Here is a 20709-nt window from a genome sequence, read left to right on the forward strand (position 1 = left end):
CAGATGCTGCCAGACCTGCTGAGCTTTTCCAGCAATTTCTGATCTTGTTTCTGATTTACAGCATCCGCAGTCCTTTTGGTTTTTATTTTGTAAAGAACAATGTTCACAGAATGGAATACATTTTTCAGGGCATTAGTTTGAAATCCAGTCCATTGGTTTATGTGAGTCACATTGTTCAGTTGTGTTGTGTGGAGGCTAGTGTCTCTGAGACTGGATCTGAAAATACATTTGCCCGGTATGGAAACAAAAAATGGAGGATATATGTGCTGAATTTAACAGGGAACACACTCAAAACTGGAATAAAAATATTTGTGGAATAATACATTTTGGAGAGAAAAGGATCTATTTCGTGCTTAAACCGATAACTTTTGAAATGTTAAAAATCCCAGTTACAGAAGATAGCTATCTCTTTCTTTTGCCCACAGAAACAAACAACTTTCTTTGAGGAAGTAAGATAGTGTTTTAGTGTCAATAACGAGTTGGTAATGCAATAGCCAGGATCCAATTTTCTGTGCAAGTTTTCCAGCCGGGCCACATTCATGCATGCAGTGACCTGTTCAACTTGATAGCTGATCCAACACATTCTAAGGACGTCTCTGAACCGGGCAGCATGCAGAGGTGGATGTAAACAAGAACTTTCATGATGCCAAGCCTGAAGTGTGATCATTTCAAACAGCTCAGAACCAAGACACAATCAGACGATCTAACAGGGTGGAAAAGCAGAACACTGTATATGTCGAATACCTGAAATAAAATCAGAAAATGTTGGAAATACTCGGCTGACCTGGCAGTGTCTGTGGAAGGAGAATTAGCCTTTCAGATGTGCGTTCTCATGCAAGGTCTCAGACCTGAAATATTAACTTGCGTCCCAACCACAAGCTTTGTTTGGATTGCAGAAAGAAAAATCTTTGGCCAGTGGGTTAACCACACCAACACAAAGTCTGTCGAGTGAGCAGCTCTACAAACCCAAGTGATGAATTTTTAAAAAAATTTGGAGGCAGCCGAGCAATTTAAAAAAAGAGTAAAGAGCACAGGATTTTGTTTTTATTTTTAAAAAGCTGCCCACGATTCCTGCGAGCGGAGCTGGTTAATGTAAGCAGGGCGGGCGGTGCTGGAGGCTGGAAAGTCATCGCGGGGAGAAGGGACATGAGGCTGGGCCGGGCCCCGCGTCACTCGCTCCACCCCGCAGCGAGCCAGAGCTGGAGCTGCTCCTCCTCTCTCTCTCTCTGTCTGCTTCCCTGTTCCTGCACACCTACCTCACATGCTGTGTATGTGTGTGTGTCCTGTCCAGACAGGGCTTCGCTTGCACAGCTTCCCTACTCGCTCCTTCTCCTGACAGCAATAAAGGGGGAGGGGGCTGGGGAGAAGCTTGAAACAACTGAGACCCACAGAGAGAGAAAATAGAAGCAACAAGAGACATTGGCGGAGCTTGTGTTTTCCTGGAGTCAGTTGGTGTCCGCTGATTTTTTTTTGTTAAATTACTGTATTTGGGGAGGTGTGTGTGTGTCTGTGTGAGCTTTCTCATCCTGGATGCAGTTGCTGGATCCTGCAGAGCGAGTCTTCATGAACGATCCGCACCAATTAGAGATTGCAAGGCATTCCCGGGTCACCAGTCTGCCACTATGGTTAAATGTCTTGTTTAATGGTTGAGGTACGTATTCTGGAAAGCTTTAAGGTGAAGGAGAGGCACGTAAATATGCATTTGTCGTGTGTGTGTGTGAATTTTGGGAGGGAGGGGGGAGGTTTGTGTTTTTGCTGCCGATTGCTTTTTGAAGTGACGTCTGAACAGGTTTGCAGTTGAATTTGTGGATCTGTCAGGTTTCCAGGGGAATGCATCTGCCCGGACTAACAAGATCAACAGATGACTGTAAGAGCTGTATGCGAGTGACCTGAGCCAGGGGCGGCAGGAGCTCTGCCCTGGCGCTATTCGTAGTTTTAAAGTCAGAATGTGCTGCTGGGTCTGTGCCTTCGCTGAGTCAGGAGAGGCAGGAGCAGCCTGAGGCCACCCTTCAACAAGAACAGTCTCCCTGTTCCATGATTGTTCTCCTCCGCACGACCGTGCGAAATTTTTAGCGTGTTTAGTTTGTTCTGTAGTGCGCTAGGTACTGAAGTGAAGGTTTACTCAGGGCGCTGTTCTTCAATGTCGGTTTGCCCTTTTGAGGCATATACGCTAGATAGACCAGGATTCCTAAACCCTGGTACAGAATTGTGATTCATACTAAAACTGCTTTTTTTATTCTTGCTAACTTGTGGAATACATGTTTGAATGTGATGCACTGACCGGAGTTTATTTTATAGAACTGTGTGTGAATGACATGAGTCTTTACAGCTAAAGCACCATGTCTAGGAGTCAGGGTAAATTTATGAATGTTAACGGTTCAGAAATAATTCGAGAATTGAAAACTCTTCTCAACTTTTCACTGTCAGGAGATGACCATTATCAGTGGGTCATCAGATGATGCACAGCTAAGGGTGTGTTTACACTGTAGCTACTGATATGAGAACACAGTATGGTTTGCCGCTGGACTTGGCTCTACGGGGGTGGGTTATACTGTTTATACTGTGCTACAGCACCTAACACCAACTCTAATCCTCCCCAAATCCTCCCCAGCAGAGAGCTTCGTCTTGTAGTTGCTATATACTCAGTGCCCTCACTTCCTAGACATTTAATAAGCTCTTATTAGATTGATCATTTGCACAGTGGGCACTCTTAAACCCAGGGGGATAATCTGCTCCTGGAGCTGGAGAGCTTGGAGGTGAGAAGGGCATTTAATCAGCAGATTCGTGGACTATGCTGCACTTCCACCAGAATCAAGTTCTGGGTGCGAAGGCCCCCGGTTGACCTTCCCACCCAACTGCCAATTGAAGATCTTAAGTGATGAGTTAAGGACCAATTGAAAGGGCTCATCTTGGCACCGGTGAGATTAACCAAGCAGCAAGTGAGCTTGTCACCATTCCCCGTGTATGACAGGTCAACTGTGTAAGTCATCTGCGCTGGGTTGGGGGGAAGTGCTGGAAGGGGAAATCCTTTACTCAAAGCTAATTTGTGCCTAACCAAGGGACTTGACGTTAGACACAAGGTTCCTGTTTCAGCCCTCCATGCCCTTGCTACCCACACTTCACTTCCTCTCCCCATGGCTGCCAACTCATAAAACAATTTTCCTCAGTCCCCCTCTGCACCCCTTCCACCCCCGAGCTTGTCCTAGCTCCTACAGCGTCCTGGGATTGGAGATGCTCTTCCAGCATAGTCCCTGTCTCTTCCCTGGTGCTGCTGATTGACCAGCAGCTCTCACTGGTTAGGATACTCTGTCCAGGCCTCTGGTCTTTCAGGTCCCGCATAAGGCCCTGCTACTGCCTGATTACTGTGTGGTTCAGCAGACCTTGCCTGGATGGGCATTGTCAAACCCTTGGTGGCTCTCCAGCTGGCATGTAAAACTCACAACTCTGCAAGAAAATTCCACCCCTAATTTTTGGACTGTACAGTAGCTATAATCTATGGGCAGTCTCAAACCCTGGTGGGCTCACACCAGTGCTGTTTAGAGTGAGATTGGAAGCCAAAACCTGGAGTGACACTGGAAAACTGCGCTAGTGGTTCACACTTCTCTCTGTATGTTGCTATTAAGTATATCTGATTTTTTAAATTCCTGAACACCTACTTGAGCATTTGGTAGAGGTATCGCACAATAGGCGAAAGGAAATTAAACGTGGATACTTTAAAAGTCTCTAGCATTGTATCTTTAGCATAGGGTGACATAATATCTCACAGTAAAGGGATGCAGATTTGCTTCCAATGTTATTGCTACCAATATTAGTTACACTGCCGTAAGGAGGTACCAAATGTAAACCAGACTCAACTCCTCGAAAGACCCACAGTAGATGAGGTAGTGGCCTGGGACTGGTCTTCTCACTCCCCAGGGCCATCTCGATTGAAAGAGATCAGCTGAGTGCAGATAATCTGATTAGTCACTCAACAATGGGTAGTGAATGTCTTAGAGTTTGGAGGAAGAAAAAAAATGTCAAAACCTCAAAAATCTCCCCTGCATCATGTGCTTTGTTTTGGATTGAACTTAAATCCCACTCTACTAATGTCCAGGCAATATTGCATAATTTAAGGAGCAATTTATTGATCTTTTTGCTTCTGAGGAAGTATTTTTTTAACTTGTGCCCACAACACTCATGAGTTATGTTCTCTTTCAAGTTAATATTTTTACAGCCATCTTTTTGTGTATTTTGTAACTCTTTGTCTATTGTAACTACACTTTGAAATTACAATCTTAATCAGACTACAGTTTATTTAAATAATCTTTATTTTCTTCTTCTCATCGTTGCTCCAAGCATGTTACTTGTCAGAAAAGGGAAGAGTGAGATGGTTGTGTTTCACACTTCATTAAGATAATTCATAATTAAATATTTAAATAAATCTTTAGATATTGCCGTTAAAGGTGTTAAGAAACACTTGTAAAATTGAGTCTTAAATACAAACTCAGGAAAACGAAGATCACTGCAAAGATTCTGTCAGAATTATATCTTCTGGAATCATGTAGGAGCCATTGTACTGTCATAAATCATTGGACCCGATGAAGACAGAAAATTCTGAACTCTGCATGGAAATAAGTCATGTTAATAATAAGCCAGTAATTCTTCAACTATTCACTGTTGGTTATGGAAAACTGCTGAAGGAGTAGCAATGTAACAGTTACTGAATAAGTAATCCAAAGTCTTAGACAAATGATAAATGTTTGAGTTCATTTTCACCCCAGCAGTTTGAGCAATTGAATGCAATTTAAAAGCAAATGAACTAAAAATGAAGGCTTCATAAAAGTAACTGTTGCTGTTGACTTGTTTTAAAAGTTCAACTGGTTCACGAATATCCTCTCAGGAATGAAATGCACAGTCTTTTCCCATTCAATGTGTGGCAGACTCCTAATCTGAGTTGGAGGAGGCCTAGCAAGCCACTCAGTTAAGGATGAACAGTAAATACTAGTTTTGTTAGTGACATTTCAAAAATCCTCATTTCAGCCTATCCCTGTCAGTTATCTCATAAATAGAGATACAATAAAATTCCCTAAGCCATACTTCAAATGTATGCTGCAATTCCAAATTCAGATCACCTCCTATTGCACCAGTGTGATTTACTTTATAATTTCCCACACTGGCCGTCTCTGTGACCCCCTGAGTGAAAGTGCCAATTTGTGTTGAATTATGTGCAGTTCTGTTCTATTCATCTGAACCCACAGGGAGTTGGATCAAGACTGAACAAACTCATTTTCTATTGGCCCTTTAATACTCCTGACAGAGAGAATCTTATTCTTAATAGTCTGGGTGGGATTTGAATCTACTTTCTTGAATTAAGGATCCACTTTGCCACCAGTTCCTTTATAGATTCAGTATTCATGTGATTTGTTTTTAAATTCTGCAAAGCACAAGCCAGAGATGCAAGAGAGTTCTTTCCTATCATTTCCAGTTTGAAGTGTTGTTTATTTTAAGTTTTCCTGAATGTGTGAATAATCATTTTTTAAATGTCACACACTTTTACATACAAATCTTGTGACATTAAATTTAATAGTCACGACTGTTGGATGGTGTAAATAATTTGCCATTAGTTCTGACATTCAGTTTACATTTTTTGAAAACCAAATGCCTGCTCTGCCACAAATGGATTTCTGCAATATATTTCAGAATACAGGTTAAAAAGACTAGAAAGCTTGTTTATATATAAAAGGAAGCTACAGCTAGTTCCCTTCCCTCCCCCCTCACATGCGTACTTCCTGACATCATGACGTACTGTTTTGGCAACTTCCTTGCAGTCAAAAAACATATTGGGCCACTCACAAAACACATTACTTTGACAAAGTAGTATTTTTCTTTGTACCTGTATGTTGTCAAACAAGACTTTTTTGGTCATAAATGTCCACCTTGTCCCTTTGTGAATAATTCACATTAAAGTAATGTTTGTGGTCTACTAGATAATCTAATTAATTGAATACATCAGCATGGCATTAACATTTTTGAATCATCAGATTGCTTCCTGGTCCCACATTACTGATTTTCAAGAAAGTTGATCTGGGCCAGTAATAAGTAAGATCTGGGCTAAGGGTGTTCAGAGTGATAAACTTTATGGAATTACACAGCACAGGGGTAATCCAGTTGGCTGTAGGTATAGTAACAAGAGTGTACCTGTCCACATGATTCTTACAATATAAAGGCCTGCTCGCTTTAGTATTTGTGTACATAAAAGAAGCACTTAGTGCTGCTGTTTATAAAAAATATTTGATATAAATCAACTTCAGATTTTTCTATAACTCTGAAGGCAGATCAAAAGAACATTAGTAATAATTGCACGTAGCAATGTGACAGTGCAGGGCAAGGATAAAATGGAGCTTGTACCATTGGCACTAAAAAACAAACATAATTAATATATTGCGCTGTGATGAAGAACTGATCAGTGAACTGACATACAGAGACAGACCCGTGGGAAAATAAAAGAAAATGGTGGAAATGCTGGAAGTCTGAAAGTCCTGGAGAAACTCAACAGGTCTGGCAGTATCTGTAGAGAGAAAAGCTGAGTTAATGTTTTGAGACCAGTGACCCTTCATCAGAACTGAAAGTAGTTGGGATGGGGTAATGTTTATGGTAATGATGGTGAAGGTGAGGGTGTGAATACAGTACATGGATGGTGTGCAGAGAGAGAGAGAAAACAGGGATAGCCATGCAAAGAGATTGCTGATGATAAGCTGAGAGAGAGATAAATGTTGGGAAATGGGTTGGCTGTGCTGGGAGAAACCCATACATATCAGGACCTATGGGCATGGTTGGACGGGGTAAGAAACATGGAGGAGGCTGTTCGTGTTCTGGAATTATTAAAAAAAATCCTTGTTGATCCTGAAAGCTGTAAGGTATTATGGTGGAAGATGAGGAATTGTTTCCCTAGCTTGCGTTGAGCATGACTGGAGCACTGCAGCAGGCCCGAGACAGGATTGTTGCCATGGGAACATGGTGGTGTGTTATAAAGTGGCAAGAAACTGGAAGCCCAGGGTCATTTTTTTTAACAGAATGTGGGTGTTCTGCAACGTAGACACCCAGTCTGCGTTTTGTCTCCCTAGTATAGAGGAGACCGCAGTGTGAGCAGCAAATGCAGTAGATTGAACAAAGTGGACATAATTCGCTACTTCACTCGGAAGGTGTGTCTGGGCTCTTGGATAGTTAGGAGGGGGTGGGAGGTAAGCACGCAAGTATTGCACCTTAGCAATTGTAAGGAAATGTGCCGTGGGGGTGTAGGGAGGTGTTGGGATTGGAGGAGTGGATAAGTGTGTCCCTATGGAATGCTGACAAGGGAGGGGAGCAGAATATGTGTCTGGTGATGGCATCCCACTGGAGTTGGCGGAAATGGCAGCTAATTATCCTTTGGATACAGAGGCTACTGGGAAGGAAAGTGAGGACCAGGAAGACCCTATCATTGTTGTGGGAGGGAAGGGAAGGGGTGAGGCCCAAATGGGTTAGATAGGGTTGAGGGCCCCGTCAATCATGGTGATGGGAAATCCTCAGTTCATGAAAAGGATGGACATTTCTGAGGTCCCGCTATGGAAGGTAGTATCTTCAGAACAGATGCAACAGAGATGAACAAACTGGGAGAATGGAATGGAGTCCTTACAGGAAGCAGAGTGTGTGAACGTATAGTTCAGGTAACTGTGGGGGTCGGTGGGTTTTGTAGTGGATACTGTGACCAGCCAATCCCCAGAAATGGAAACAGCAATGTCAAGGAAGGGAAGTAAGGATTCAGAGATGGACCAAGTGAATGCGAAAGCAAGTTGGAAATTGGAAGCAAAAAATTTGCTAATTATTTCCAATTCCAGATGAGAAAGGGAAACAGCACTAACGATGTCAATGATGTATCAGAAAAAGAGTTGTGGAAAGGGACCCAAGGAGGACTGGAACAATGTTCAACATACCCCAGAAAGAGACAGGTATAACTGAGGCCCATTGCTGGTACCCAGGGCCACACGTTTAACCTGAAGAAAGTGGGAGGAGTTAAAAGGGAATTTGTTCAGAGTGAAGACAAGCTCAGCCTGGCGGAGGAGGGTGGTAGTGGATGGCAATGGTTCAGGCTTTTATTCTTGGAAGAAGCAGAGCACTCCCGGCCCATCCTGATGGGGGATGAGCGTGTAAAGGGATTGAACATCCAAGGTGAAGAGGAGTTGGTTGGTGCCTCCAAAGCAGAAATTTTGAAACTGACATAAAGCGCCAGAACAATGCCAGATGAAAGTGGAGAGGAACTGGACAAGGGGAGAAAAATATCGAGTCAGGCTAGGAAACGATAAGTTACAAGGGGCTGGAACAGGCAGAAGCGATGGGTCTGCCCGGGCAGTCCTGTTTGAGGATTTTGGGAAGAAGGTAGAAATGGGTTGTGCAGGATTGAGGGATGGTGAGGTAGAAAACTGTTGTGGGGAGATCCCAGATGATGATGTTGTTGACAGTCGTAGATGCGAAAGTCTGATGTTCGATGGTGGGCAATGCACGAGGGGAGAAAGGAGGAGGTGCCTGCCAGTTGGCGTTCAGCCTTGGTAAGGTAGAAGTAGATATTCCGTATGACAACAGCATTAACCTTGTCAGCAGGGTTGATTACAAAGGCAGGGTTGGATCTGAGAGTAGGGAGATCAGTAAGTTCAGAGGGAGGTAGATTTGATTAGGTGAGAGTGGTAAAGAGATTAGGACTACTGATGTCACATCAACATTTCTTGATGAACAGATTGATTGCAGGTAAGAAACCAGAGAGAGGGGACTAGGAGGGTGAGTGTTAGAGATGGGTGAGGGGGTCGATGGGATGGGGAGTTCTCCCTGTTCATTATCCACCCCCTATCCCTCGCTCATGTTTTGTATGGAATGTATTGTTATATAAATAATCCAGGCTTTATTTCTGGAGTTGTTGTATCTAGTTATGTCTTTTGTAAAACTTATTTAATATTTTAAACTATATTAAAATTACAATTCTGCATGAATATGTCAGCTGTCCCTCCAGCAATCTCTGAAACTTTTGAGATGCTCTTTGGTGTCATTCTATCCCATTTCCTTATTAGGATCACAAATCTGTGGAATTTATTAACCTAGAGTTCAATGGGTGATGGGATATTGAATAAGTTTAAGGAGGAGATAGATCTTTAAATTAGTAATGGGTTGAAAGGTTATGGGGAGCAGGCAGTAAAGTTGGTTTGAAGTCAAGACAAAATCAAGTAGTAGTATCAAGTAGTAGAACAGGCTTAAGGGCTGATTTACCTAATCCTGCTCCCAGTTCTTATGTTCTTGTGTTCTTATGTTCCCATTTACTGTTTACATTATTGAGAGATAAGCAGAGCCATGGACTGCTGAAAGCAATCTCAGGTTATTGATTGGTTGATTAATTCCTTGAAAACCATCTATCAGACAATAACAAGGAGCATAAGTGAAAATGAACCTAAAAAGTGACAGATCCCAAAGGCTGGTGGAAAGTTATTGTGATCTAGAGAAAGGAAATCACACAAAACAAAACATCAGATCATAGGGTGAAAGACTACTTGTGTTTAAAATAACAAATTAAAGAAAAAAACTATTGGAATGGTGCCTTTTAAGAGCTGTGATGCGTATGTTAATTTATCCTATTCACACATTCTGACCTAACCACAAAGCGTGCTGCAATACATGTGGATTTCCTTAATATTTAACTGCCTTCCAATGTCTGACACAAAAACAGTTGTTTTTCTTTCATTTCAATAGGGCACATTTCCTCATAATGTTATAGCTTTTGATGCATATATACAGATACATAACATGAATATAAAATATATATAATTGTTTCACACATTTTTAATGTACTGGAGTAACTCATATTTCAACCATTTTTTAATGTTATATCAAACATAAAAATTGCTGCTGTGACTTGTTGTTCAATCTTGTCTACTGATTTAGAAAGGAAATTTATGGGGATTGTTTGCTACTTAATCTGTACACCTTTCTGAAAGTATGTTTGCCTGAGATTCTCTCAATAATTGGAGAAAAGATTTGTTTTGGAAATAAGTGGGATTAATTTCAGTATTGTTTTTATGCATTTGAGATTCTGATTTAATCCTTTCATAAATGGAAATAAAATCAACATTTTGCTGAGAAAATTGAGAATTCAAAATGCTGAATATGCCACAATATATACCATTTAAATATTTCAGAAATGTGAAGCATTTGCTTTTATTTTATATTAATATAGATCTTTAACAAGGAGAAATCAAGATCATTGTTTAGGCTTTAAATACAGTTATTGGACTGCAGAATCCAAACAAAGAATATTGTCTTTTTGTATAAAGCAGAACTTTTAAATGTAAAGAAGGGACTCATTAGCATAATAACTTTGCTATTCTTTCAGTTGCTTTCAAGTACAATGCAATTTAATGGAATTATATTTCCTTTCTCTGTTAACTATCAAGATCTTACATTGGATTGGTGTAACCTGAATCTTAATTGTAGGTCAGTTGCATAAAATTGACTCTAACAACACTGCTGGAAATAAAATACAATTTTCCTCTGGAATTCTGAGCTTTGTAAGAATTAGGGGAAAAGATTACATTGTTATTGTAGGGGTATGCTTTTGAGTTCAGGGTTAAGATATATTTGTTGAGGCAGAGTAGAAAGGGCTCTACTGTGCATTTCACATAAGCTACATCTGAAGAGAAAGTGCTAGTTGCGGCTGGCCAAAGTGCCAAAAATGCAATCTTTCACACCAGTGTTCCTGGCCTTAAGTGTAAATTTCACAACAATATTCACTGAATTAGAAATAAATATTTCATCTTTACAATTTATACTTTATATATAAAGTAACCATAGTTTCCTGGAACAGCTTGTTCTGTCATTACTTTGTTGTTTTGTGACCCTTATTTTCTTGAAGTGAACCCTCTGCAAAAATTCTGTTATTTAAAAACATTGAGCAAGCATAATTGAGATTCAGGGACCACAGAATTGGCGCAGCCAATGGCTTATCCAATCTGTGTCAGTTAAGGAGAACAATATTGGAATGGGCTTAGACATTAGAGTTCTGAAATTCAAACCATTGCGTAACACCAAACTTAATCATTTGCAGAAAATTGAAAATTATTTGAGTTATGTTGAGAACTCAGTTGCTGTATTAAGTTTACAGAATCATTCCAAGTTACTGGTTTCTTTACTAATTATTTAGAACATGACATCAATAATCTAAAATGCTTAAAATCTTTCTGATTAAGAGATTTGGGAGCCAGATAGGGGGTATAACAAATGAACTTTGGCAGGTTGTTGGGTGCAAAATATAAGAGGTTCATGTTTTTCTGATTTACTCCACTTCTTGATGGAGGTCACAAATTATAAGGTTAAACTTCTTTTTACCCTACCTTAAAGTGGAGCACTGTTGTGAGTGTCTGGCTTTCTGGGCACCCAAGAACTGCTATAAGCAACACTGCCAGGCCAAAGCTGTTAGCTGCCTCGAACAGTCACTGGAGCTCATCAGGTTTACTCAGATGAAACTCTGCATGATTTTGCACATGCCTTGGGAGGCCAAAAGTGGGAAAATGTTGCCAGTGTACGGCCAAAGGATATCATAGACACGGGAAGAGGTAAAGCCATTCAGAAATCTGAAAACACAGATAAGAACTTTAAAATTAAGGCATTGCTGAATCAGGAACCGGTATAGGTCAGTGAACAAAGTACTTATGTATGATTGGGGCTTGATGTGAACATGGACACAGGTAGTTGAGCTTTGGGTGTGCTCTTGTTTATATCTTTTGTACTTCTCTAGTGATTATTATTGCAATTCCAATGGCAGCAACATTTGTGATTCGTGAGTGAGATGATTACATTTATTAGAAATTAAGTTAATGGTACTCAAATTGATTTTACTTGAGGATTTTATAGCTTTGTAAAATAGGTGGCTTTCATCTGATGGAATTGCTCAGTAGAAAAACCTAGGTTATTGATGTGAAGGTGCATCTATTTTTAAATAGTCCATGATTAGGAATTATTGCAATGTTGTCAGAAAATGTCTGAAAGGTGCATATCATGAAATCTTTCATCTCTTTATCATTGGATTGGTTTCCCATGATCAAAACAAAAAGACTTTATTGACAAGAGATGACACAGTGTGGAGCTGGAGGAGCACAGCAGGCCAGGCAGCATCAGAGGAGCAGGAAAGTTGATGTTTTGGGTCGGGACCCTTCTTCAGAAAATTCAGAACATCTTAATAAGATGTTCCTTCAGACATGTATGTGTATTATTTAAAGTTGTCCCGTTGTACGAAATTGCACCATTATAAAGAGCTTGCATTATAATGAGGGCACTGTGTGGTTGTTTGTGTAATAAGTTACCCATTATTATAGGGCTTTTCCTTTCCTTTTGTCCACCTTTCTGAAGGTGCTGGGTTATGGTTCTGCAGGCAATCACAGCTCTCCTTATAACTGGTTCGCAAAGTTTTTTGTTTGCTAGAACTTGGGTAATTAATATTATTGTAGCAGAATGCTGAACTGTGGAATGCATGAAAACCAAGCTTGATAGTGCGTTTGCCAGTGCAAAAACTCTCCAACTGAATGGAAACCTACTCATACTCCTTTATGGCCCCAAACTAATAGGTATCCCCATCTACCACAGACTGAAATTTTGGGAGCAGTGGCTGTGGAAGTAAAAGTAAAGACATGATGGTGCAGAAAGTACAAGATATGAAGGTCAGCTCAGGATCTATCATGTTAAACCAAGCAAATAGATGGAAAAACAGATGGCATTGTGGCAAGGAATCACAGAGTTTGCGATTGTTACCAAAAGCTATAATTTTGGTGTTTCTGATATTCAGTTGAAAGACATTTCAATTCAAGTCAAAATGGATGTAAATAGCAGAGGTAGCGTGGTGACTCAGTGGTTAGCACTACTTCATCACAGTGCCAGGGAACCAGGTTTAATTCCATGCTTGGGTGACCATCTGTTCTCCCCGTGAGTGCATGGGTTTCCTCCAGGTGCTTCGGTTTCCTCCCAGAGTCCAAAGATGTGCAGGGTAGGTGGATTGACCATGCTAAATTGTCCATAGTGTCCAGGAATGTGTAGGCCAGGGGGATTGGCTGTGGGACATGCAAGGTTATAGGGGTAGGGTGGGTCTAGGTTGGATGGTCTTTGGAGGGTTGGTGTGGACTCGATCTGCAGAATGGCCTGTTTCCACACTGTAGGGATTCTGTGAGTAGTAGTGAAGTTGTCATGGCTCTGGCTTAGCAATCATAAGTCTATGGGTTCATATCCACCCGTGGCAAGTTGTTAAAATTGAATTGGATACAACAAGGACTGCTATCCTGGATGTAAAATGTTGCTGTTGTAAGTCAGCAAAAATGATTCTGCTACTGTAGATCAGTGTCACTCTTTCTTTGAACTATTGTCCAGTTTTGAGTATTGCATTCTGAGGTGTGTGGATGACACTACAACTTGTAATAATCAAGCTGTTTGCTGCCTCTGTCCAAAAAAATGTTGTTTACGAATCCTCCCATGGTGTTGCCCCTCCCATTTGCTGCAAACTCCTGGAGCTCCGCACCTTCATGTGATAAGGTTTTTGCATTCCTTTAAATCTGTCTGTTTGAGTAATCAAAAAAAAATTCATGATTTTGGCAAGAAGAACATTTCCTGTCCATCCCTAATTGCCCTTGAGAAGGTGGGCTGCCAGCTGCTGCTTTGAAATACTATGGTACACCTGGTGTTGGTATACACTCAGTGCTTAAACAAGGAACTCCAGGATTTTGAGCAGGATACAGTGAAAGAATGGCAATATAATCCCCAGTCAGCATAGTGTTTGCTTAGAGGGGAACTTGCACATGATGGTGTTCCTTTGTGTCTGCTGCACTTATTTTCTCTAGATTGTAAGTTTTAAAGATGCTGTCAAAGCAAGCTTCCCAGGTTCCGTCATTGCATATAGTTTCTTACGCACACTGGTGGAAAGATTGCATTTTTAAGATTGTGGATGTAATTGAGTTGTGGATGGTATTTAACATTGTGCAACCATTTGTGAACATCCTCATATCTAACATTATCCTGGGCACATCTCCAATTTTAATTGATCCATCATTCACGGCCCTGCTAACCGTTGCTGGTCCTGAGACTCAGGAATTCTAATTCTGTCTTCATCATTTTCCTTCCTTTATCCTACTTCTTTGATCAAACTTTTGGTCATCTGCCCTAATTCTCTCAATGTGGTTCAGTGTCATATTTATGTTTTATAATATTCCAGTAAAATGTCCTGGGAATTTTAATGTGTTTAAGGTGCTACCTAACCACAGTTGATGCTGTCCTGGTCAGTATTGAAAGAGTGAGGGCTACAAGGTGAAAAAAAATGTAAGTTTTGTTGCAATTGGTCTGTTGAGGAAATTTAGCATAGTATTAAAAGTGTCCTCAAAGCATCTTTGTACCACACATATATAGTTTGACATATGTTTTAAGAAAATTCTGTGCCACTCTGAAATGCATTCTTAGGGGGGAGTTCAGTTGCAGGGGACTTTTTACAATATAAGTTATGGTATTAATGTAACTACAAATTCTGTATAACTTCTCCTGCAAGCAAGAATGCTTTAACAGTAGTTCCAAATACATAATTGTAGATACATGCAATGATGAGAATGTGCTAATGGTGATATGAGAGGTTTATGATGGTAGTGGAATTATTTTCTTCTGATTGTGGCTTTTCTTCACATTTTGTTTTTGAAACTCAATAAAAGGGACCGAAGAGTATATTGAAAAATTAGGTGAATATGTCATCTTACTGCTTTGATGTATTTCTAAGAGTTGGAACATTTTACATGTTTATGAGATTTGGCCAAAAGTGTTGGAAGAGTATAATTTTACTTCACAATACTATGTAAAATATTGTACAGTTCGATTGGGTCTTTGTTGAATTTTGTGAGATTTTCCAGATCTTCTAGAGCACAGCTCCCCAATTTCTAAATTATGTCTGTTTTAATGAACAGGCCTCTGACATTATCTCTTAAAGTTGTGTTTTTTCTTCTTTAGAAAATGTGCCTTCTGTGTTCTGTTGAACATATCCTTGACATGCTCAGAGTGGAGAGTGAGATGTTGGGGGCACATGGGCTGGGGTTGGCACTGCATCTATGCACTACCAAGAACCCCAAGATCTGTACACCCAGTGAGCAGATATAATGCCCAGTGGTCTAGTTAGGACCATTGGCAGTTGAGAATGGAAGAGATAAAGGAGATTTGCAGCTTGAAAGACTTGTGCACGTGCTGCTAGTTGACATTTACCTTACTTACTAACTTGCCTCCTACATAAATAGTTCACTCCAACTGTGCAGAAAGCAGTGGGTGAATGTCATGACCTATATTTTACAGTCTGTTTCAACTGCCATGCATGCCAGTTCTTCGAAATGCAGTTCTTAACTCAACTCTCAGGACTACATACCACTAAAGTGCCACCATTTCATTTCCCTGTGAATTGTATAAATGCAACAAATATTTGGTGATGGTGTATGGTTTGTATTCTATCATATATAATCCATTGTGTCTTTTAAGTGAGGCTCTCCCTTGAGTACTAAGTTTGGTGAAAGACCTCTGACTGTCAAGTGAACCCTCATGGGATGCATAAGGCCCCAGGTAATTCCTGGTGCTTGGTCACTAGATAACTTTGCAACTGTTAATTGCATATCATTATATACTGGCTGCCTGATGTGCTCCTCTGACCTTCTTCTTTGACCACCTCTTGAGCCATAAAGTAGACTGACTGGTTTGGACAAATATAGTATCACCCCTGGAAGCCTTATCTGTTCTTTATTCTGTTGTAGCCTAGCTGAATGTGAAGTTATGTCAATAGGTGTTGTCACCACTGTAATGTGTGAATCTTACAAACAATGACATATCGGAGGAATGCCACAGCATGTTGTTTGACCGAATGTCTTTTAAAGGGTTTAATCCAGAGACAGAGCAAAGTATGCATGCCTTGTCCATTTGTATTGAAAATTGCAAAAGAGGTTTGCAACTGGAATTGAAGGCATGATTTTCATTGGTAATTAGTCTCTGAATTTTGGGCAGAGCGCTGTTGATGTTAGTGAGCACTGATTGTCTTTATTAACATTTAATTCCAGTGATTTCACTAGGTTATGTTCTTTCATCCATTCTTTGGTATGCTTTTCCCTCTAAAAATAATCATATGAGTTGAAAATGTTGGAAATACAAAAAATGCTGCATGCTTATTTGAATATAAAATTACAGTGAATATAAAATTCAAGTGAATTCAAAAGTAATCAGTTTTCTGCGAAATCTCTTGGGATACCATAAGGATATGCAACATGTGAAATAAAATTCTCTCGTTTCAAAGAAACTGACCCTGGTTATCATGCCAACAGAAGAAAAGCCTAGACACCTGAAGCAGGGAAGTTGCTAAGAATTGAGATTGTAGCTATATTATACCAAGCCCAGTAATTTAAAATGGTCTCTTACATGCATACTCGAGGTCTCCATGACATTATTGTAGTATTTTCAATTGTTTAGCATGTCATGGCAAATAAAACACACAATATATGTAGTTTAAGGATGGAAATTAAATTCCTAACATCTGTAAAATTAGAAAATAATGAAATCCCTATAGATAGTTGATGAATTGAGTTTTACCAGGTGCTGACTACAGCCAGCCAACCACAGGTCAGAAAAAATGTGTTAAAGACTTCAAGATGTTTAAAACTTGAGAAAAATTAAACTCACTGCTGTTTATTTCTAGAAAATAAATTTAGCTGTCACTACACTTGTCATTTGAACTATTGCTCTCACTATTAAGCTGCAGACATGATGACATATATAACCATTCCATCGACGAAACACTGAACCTCATAGTTGCACCACAGTGATGCTGGCTCCAATTCAGTCTCCAAAAGATAAAGTTCAGGTACCTCCAGCTGATGAAATTCCCTGCATATGTGGCTGCTGAGCACACAAGCAGCATAGACCTTCAGATTTTGCATAACTCATTTGCACAATGAACAAACTCTAATAATTATTGAAGTTTGAAACCTAGTAACGTAAAAGCCTGAATCTAAAGATCAATATATTGTTTCATATATTTCCATTATTTTTTGTGTTTTATATTTGGAATTATTATTTGTAAAACTTATCTCAATTTGACCCTTGAAAGCAGCAGAAGTTGCATTTTAAATAAATAAATCTTTGATAATGAAATGTTTTTGCATATATCACAGTGACATGTAGTCAGCTACGGTTCATTGAACAGAGATCCCTCTAACTAAAGCATTCGAAGTGTTGATTTTTAGCTGATGTTTGCAAGAGTAAGCGTCAACAGTTTATCTTCATAAATGTTATCCTCCCCTTCTTTGCCCCCTTGGGTTTGTCGTGCAATGGACCCAGGTGGAAAAGTGAATGAGGAGAATCAAGGAGCCCTGCAGGATTCAGTGTGGATCTGCTCTGTTCCAAGTTTGAAATTAAGATAGGCAGTAGAGACTATGTGTATCTATCCTCAAAAGTCGGAGGTTCCATTTAATCAGTATCAGTACTTCGTAAATTCTCACTATCTAGTGGGTGAGCTGCCACTAACCAGCATGAGTAGCTGACAGCTTTTCCCTCATGCAGAAATGAGACACAAACATTAATTTTTTTTTGGCTTCTTGTCCATGTTATCGGACATCCATGCTACTTGCTGCTCCCATTTTATGCCTCTTTTGGGCGCTCATGGAATATTTTGGCTGATGTTTATTCACATTAATGAGGCTATTGGAGCACAAAACCGTGTAAGATATAAATCTCATCTAATCTTAATTGTAGGAAGGGTTTGGGTAAAATTGGGGCTACCTCATCTTTTACTATCACCAGGAAACTACCAGAAGATTCTTTTGACATTGCATGCTTTTAGTGTTCTATCATTATTTCAATGCCTAGTCCTTCAGCAGCTAAAATCTAAAACTGAGTGGAGTGAATTAAAGTTTTGCCTGTCATTCTTTGATGCTGATGTTCTGTACATTGTAAATGTGATGAGGCTGGCACGCAGCCAAAGTGTTGAACTCCAGCTTTGTCACATTGACACTGTACAGAATAACTTCTGTGTAGAATTGGTTTGTTATTGTCCCGCTCCCCTGTGTTATGGAACTGGCCTCATTCGTGGAGTAGGGTGGATATGCTACATTAGCAATAGCAACTGATAAGCAATTGTGCAACTGTTGAAAGGCTTCTAATTATAATTTTTTTCAGATTCTGGCCATGAACTATCCTCATTAGCTGTGGAAAAAGAGTCATTGTAAGGGTTGAGCTCTCTTCCTGCCTTTGGGCTGGTTAAATAATGGTTGTTGGTAACCAGTGACAGCTGTTTGCTTTGATGTAGTGGTACTACCTCATTAAACTTACAATTATGATAACAAATAGATTTGTTTGGTTTAATAGTCTGGATTTTCTGTTTGAAATTTCAATTCAGGCATAAACCATTTAAAACAAATAAAGTTTATTGTCAGTGTTATAATGATGCTGAATGGAAAGTAATGCTGGTTAGATATTATGGACTGGAAGCTGTGGCCCTGAATTATCCTGGCTGTGTTGTTTATGGAATTTACTGGGAGACTCCATTTAGATTTGTCAAGGCTTTTTTGACAAAACCAAACCCTTTACCACCTAGAAGGACAAGGATAGCAGATGTGTGGGGGTACCATTTGCAAAATCTACCACCTCGTTGCACATCGTCTATATAACCATTCCTTCTATGGCACACAAAATAATAGGGTGGGTGCCTAGGCCACCACCAACTGACTCCCTAAAGCCTGCCCACCATCTACAAGGCAAAAGTCAGGAGTGTGATGGAAGACTCCCCACTTGCCTGGGTGAGTGCAGCCCCAACAACACTCATGAAGCTTGACACCGTCCAGGACAAAGCAGCCCACTTGATTGGCACTACATCAACAAACATTCACTCCCTCCACCACTGATGCTGAGGAGCAGCAGTGTATACTATCTACAAGATGCAATGCAGGAATTCGCCAAAGATCCTTAGATAGCACCTTTCAAACCCACAAACCTTCCATCTAGAAGGACAAGGGCACCAGATACATGAGAACATGCCACCTTTATGTTCCTCTCCAAGCCACTCACCAATCTGACTTGGAAATACAGAGCCGTTCCTTCACTGTTGCTGGGTCAAAATCCTGGAATTCCCTCCCTAAGGGCAATGTGGGTTAACCCACAGCAGGTGGACTGCAGCAATTTAAGAAGGCAGCTCACCGCCACCTTCTCAAGGGCAACTAGGGATGTGTAATTAATCTGGCCAGCCAGTGACATCCCCGTCCCACAAATGAATTTTTAAAGAAAAGTGGTGTGCCATATATATCATTAAGGGTCAATTGAGTTTGTTACCAATTCAGTCAACCTGGATAAAATGCTGCTCACCCTCTGAATGGTAGGCCATTTTTGTTTTAAAAAGGAGCATTTAAAGAGTGTGTAGGAAGGAAAGGATGGGTACGTACTTCAGTGGGGCAAACCCTTCATGCATCAGGAAAAATCCACTTCCTATGCAGCTGCTCTCCAAAACCCAAACCCCAACCCGTTAGGGAGAGAGTTGTAGGATTTTGATCCAGCAAAGCAGAAGGAACAACGAGATATTTCCAATTCTGGATGTTGAATGGATTGGAGGGGAATTTGCAGGTAGTGGGTTTCCCCTGTATCTGCTGTCCTTGGCCTTATTGGTAATAGTTGTTGTGCATTTAGAAGGTGCTGCCTAAGGTGCCTTGGTGAATATCTGCAGGGCGCCTTTTAAATAGTGCACACTGCTGCTATTTGTGTTGGCAATGAAGAGAGTGAATGCTTGTGGATGTGGTGCCAATCAAACAGGCTGCTTGGTCCTGGATGGTGTCAAGCTTCTTGAGTGTTGTTGGAGTTGCACTCATCCAGGCAAGTGGGGAGTATTCCGGCATACTTCTGACTTATGACTTGTAGTTGGTGGACAGGCTTTGGAGAGTCGGGAGGTGAGTCAGTCATTGAGAGGTTCTAGCCTCTGATCTGCCGTTGCAGCTACGGTATTTACATGGCTAGTCCAGTTCAGTTTCTGGTCAATGGTAACCCCCAGCATGTTGATAGTGGTGTGTTTAGCGATGGTAAAAGCATTGAATATCAAGATTTTCTCTTGTTCGAAATGGCCATTGCTTGCCACTGGATATGCCTCCTACGTTACTTGCACTTGGCATCCCCAAAAATCCTCCGCAAAATGTATTTATCTTAATCTGTGAAATATGAAACTCTGAGACAGGTGTGGTTAAAATCTCCAAGTTAAAATTGTAATCACAGTTAAGGCAGAATCTCAGCAGCAGTTTGAATAAAGCACCAGAAAATAGGATGGGTCACAATTCTGCTGCGACTCAGTGGCCATCCTCTTACGTTTTGAGAGTACAGTAAATGTCAAGTTGCCATAGTCCTACAGGACCATAGGGATGACCTCCCATTAGAGAGAGGCAACTGGTGGTTGCTTAATCTCAGGCAAGGGGAGGGATTAAGAAGGAGAGTCTTTTCTGGTAACCTCAGCCTGTGTTGGAATTGAACTCATACTGTTGATATTACTCCACACTATAAGCAGCCATCCAGCTGACTGAGCTAATCAACCTCTATTGAGCAGTAGAAAGGAATATCAGAAGGAATGTGAAATAACTCTACAGAGGCCAGTTTCTCGTCACCAAGTCAGCCGTTATTTACACGTGGGGTGTCCTT

At 40.5% G+C, this 20709-nt stretch overlaps 1 protein-coding gene across 4 annotated transcripts in view; it reads left to right on the top strand.

Moving 5' to 3' along the window:
- The first annotated feature begins 1215 nt into the window (after window positions 1-1215).
- The window catches only part of LOC109935077 (cAMP-specific 3',5'-cyclic phosphodiesterase 7B-like), a 143626-nt gene continuing 124132 nt past the window's right edge, over window positions 1216-20709 (top strand). For 3 of the 4 annotated variants that reach the window (XM_048597438.1, XM_048597440.1, XM_048597441.1), the window contains exon 1: window positions 1216-1651. In XM_048597438.1, coding sequence (XP_048453395.1) covers window positions 1631-1651 — 21 coding nt within the window. In that variant the 5' untranslated portion in view covers window positions 1216-1630. Of the gene's footprint in view, window positions 1652-1818; window positions 1868-20709 lie in introns of all 4 variants that reach the window. The other variant, XM_048597439.1, reaches the window with a different exon arrangement.

The sequence above is a fragment of the Rhincodon typus genome, chromosome 5 (assembly GCF_021869965.1).
Source record: "Rhincodon typus isolate 14 chromosome 5, sRhiTyp1.1, whole genome shotgun sequence".
Classification (NCBI taxonomy): domain Eukaryota; kingdom Metazoa; phylum Chordata; class Chondrichthyes; order Orectolobiformes; family Rhincodontidae; genus Rhincodon; species Rhincodon typus.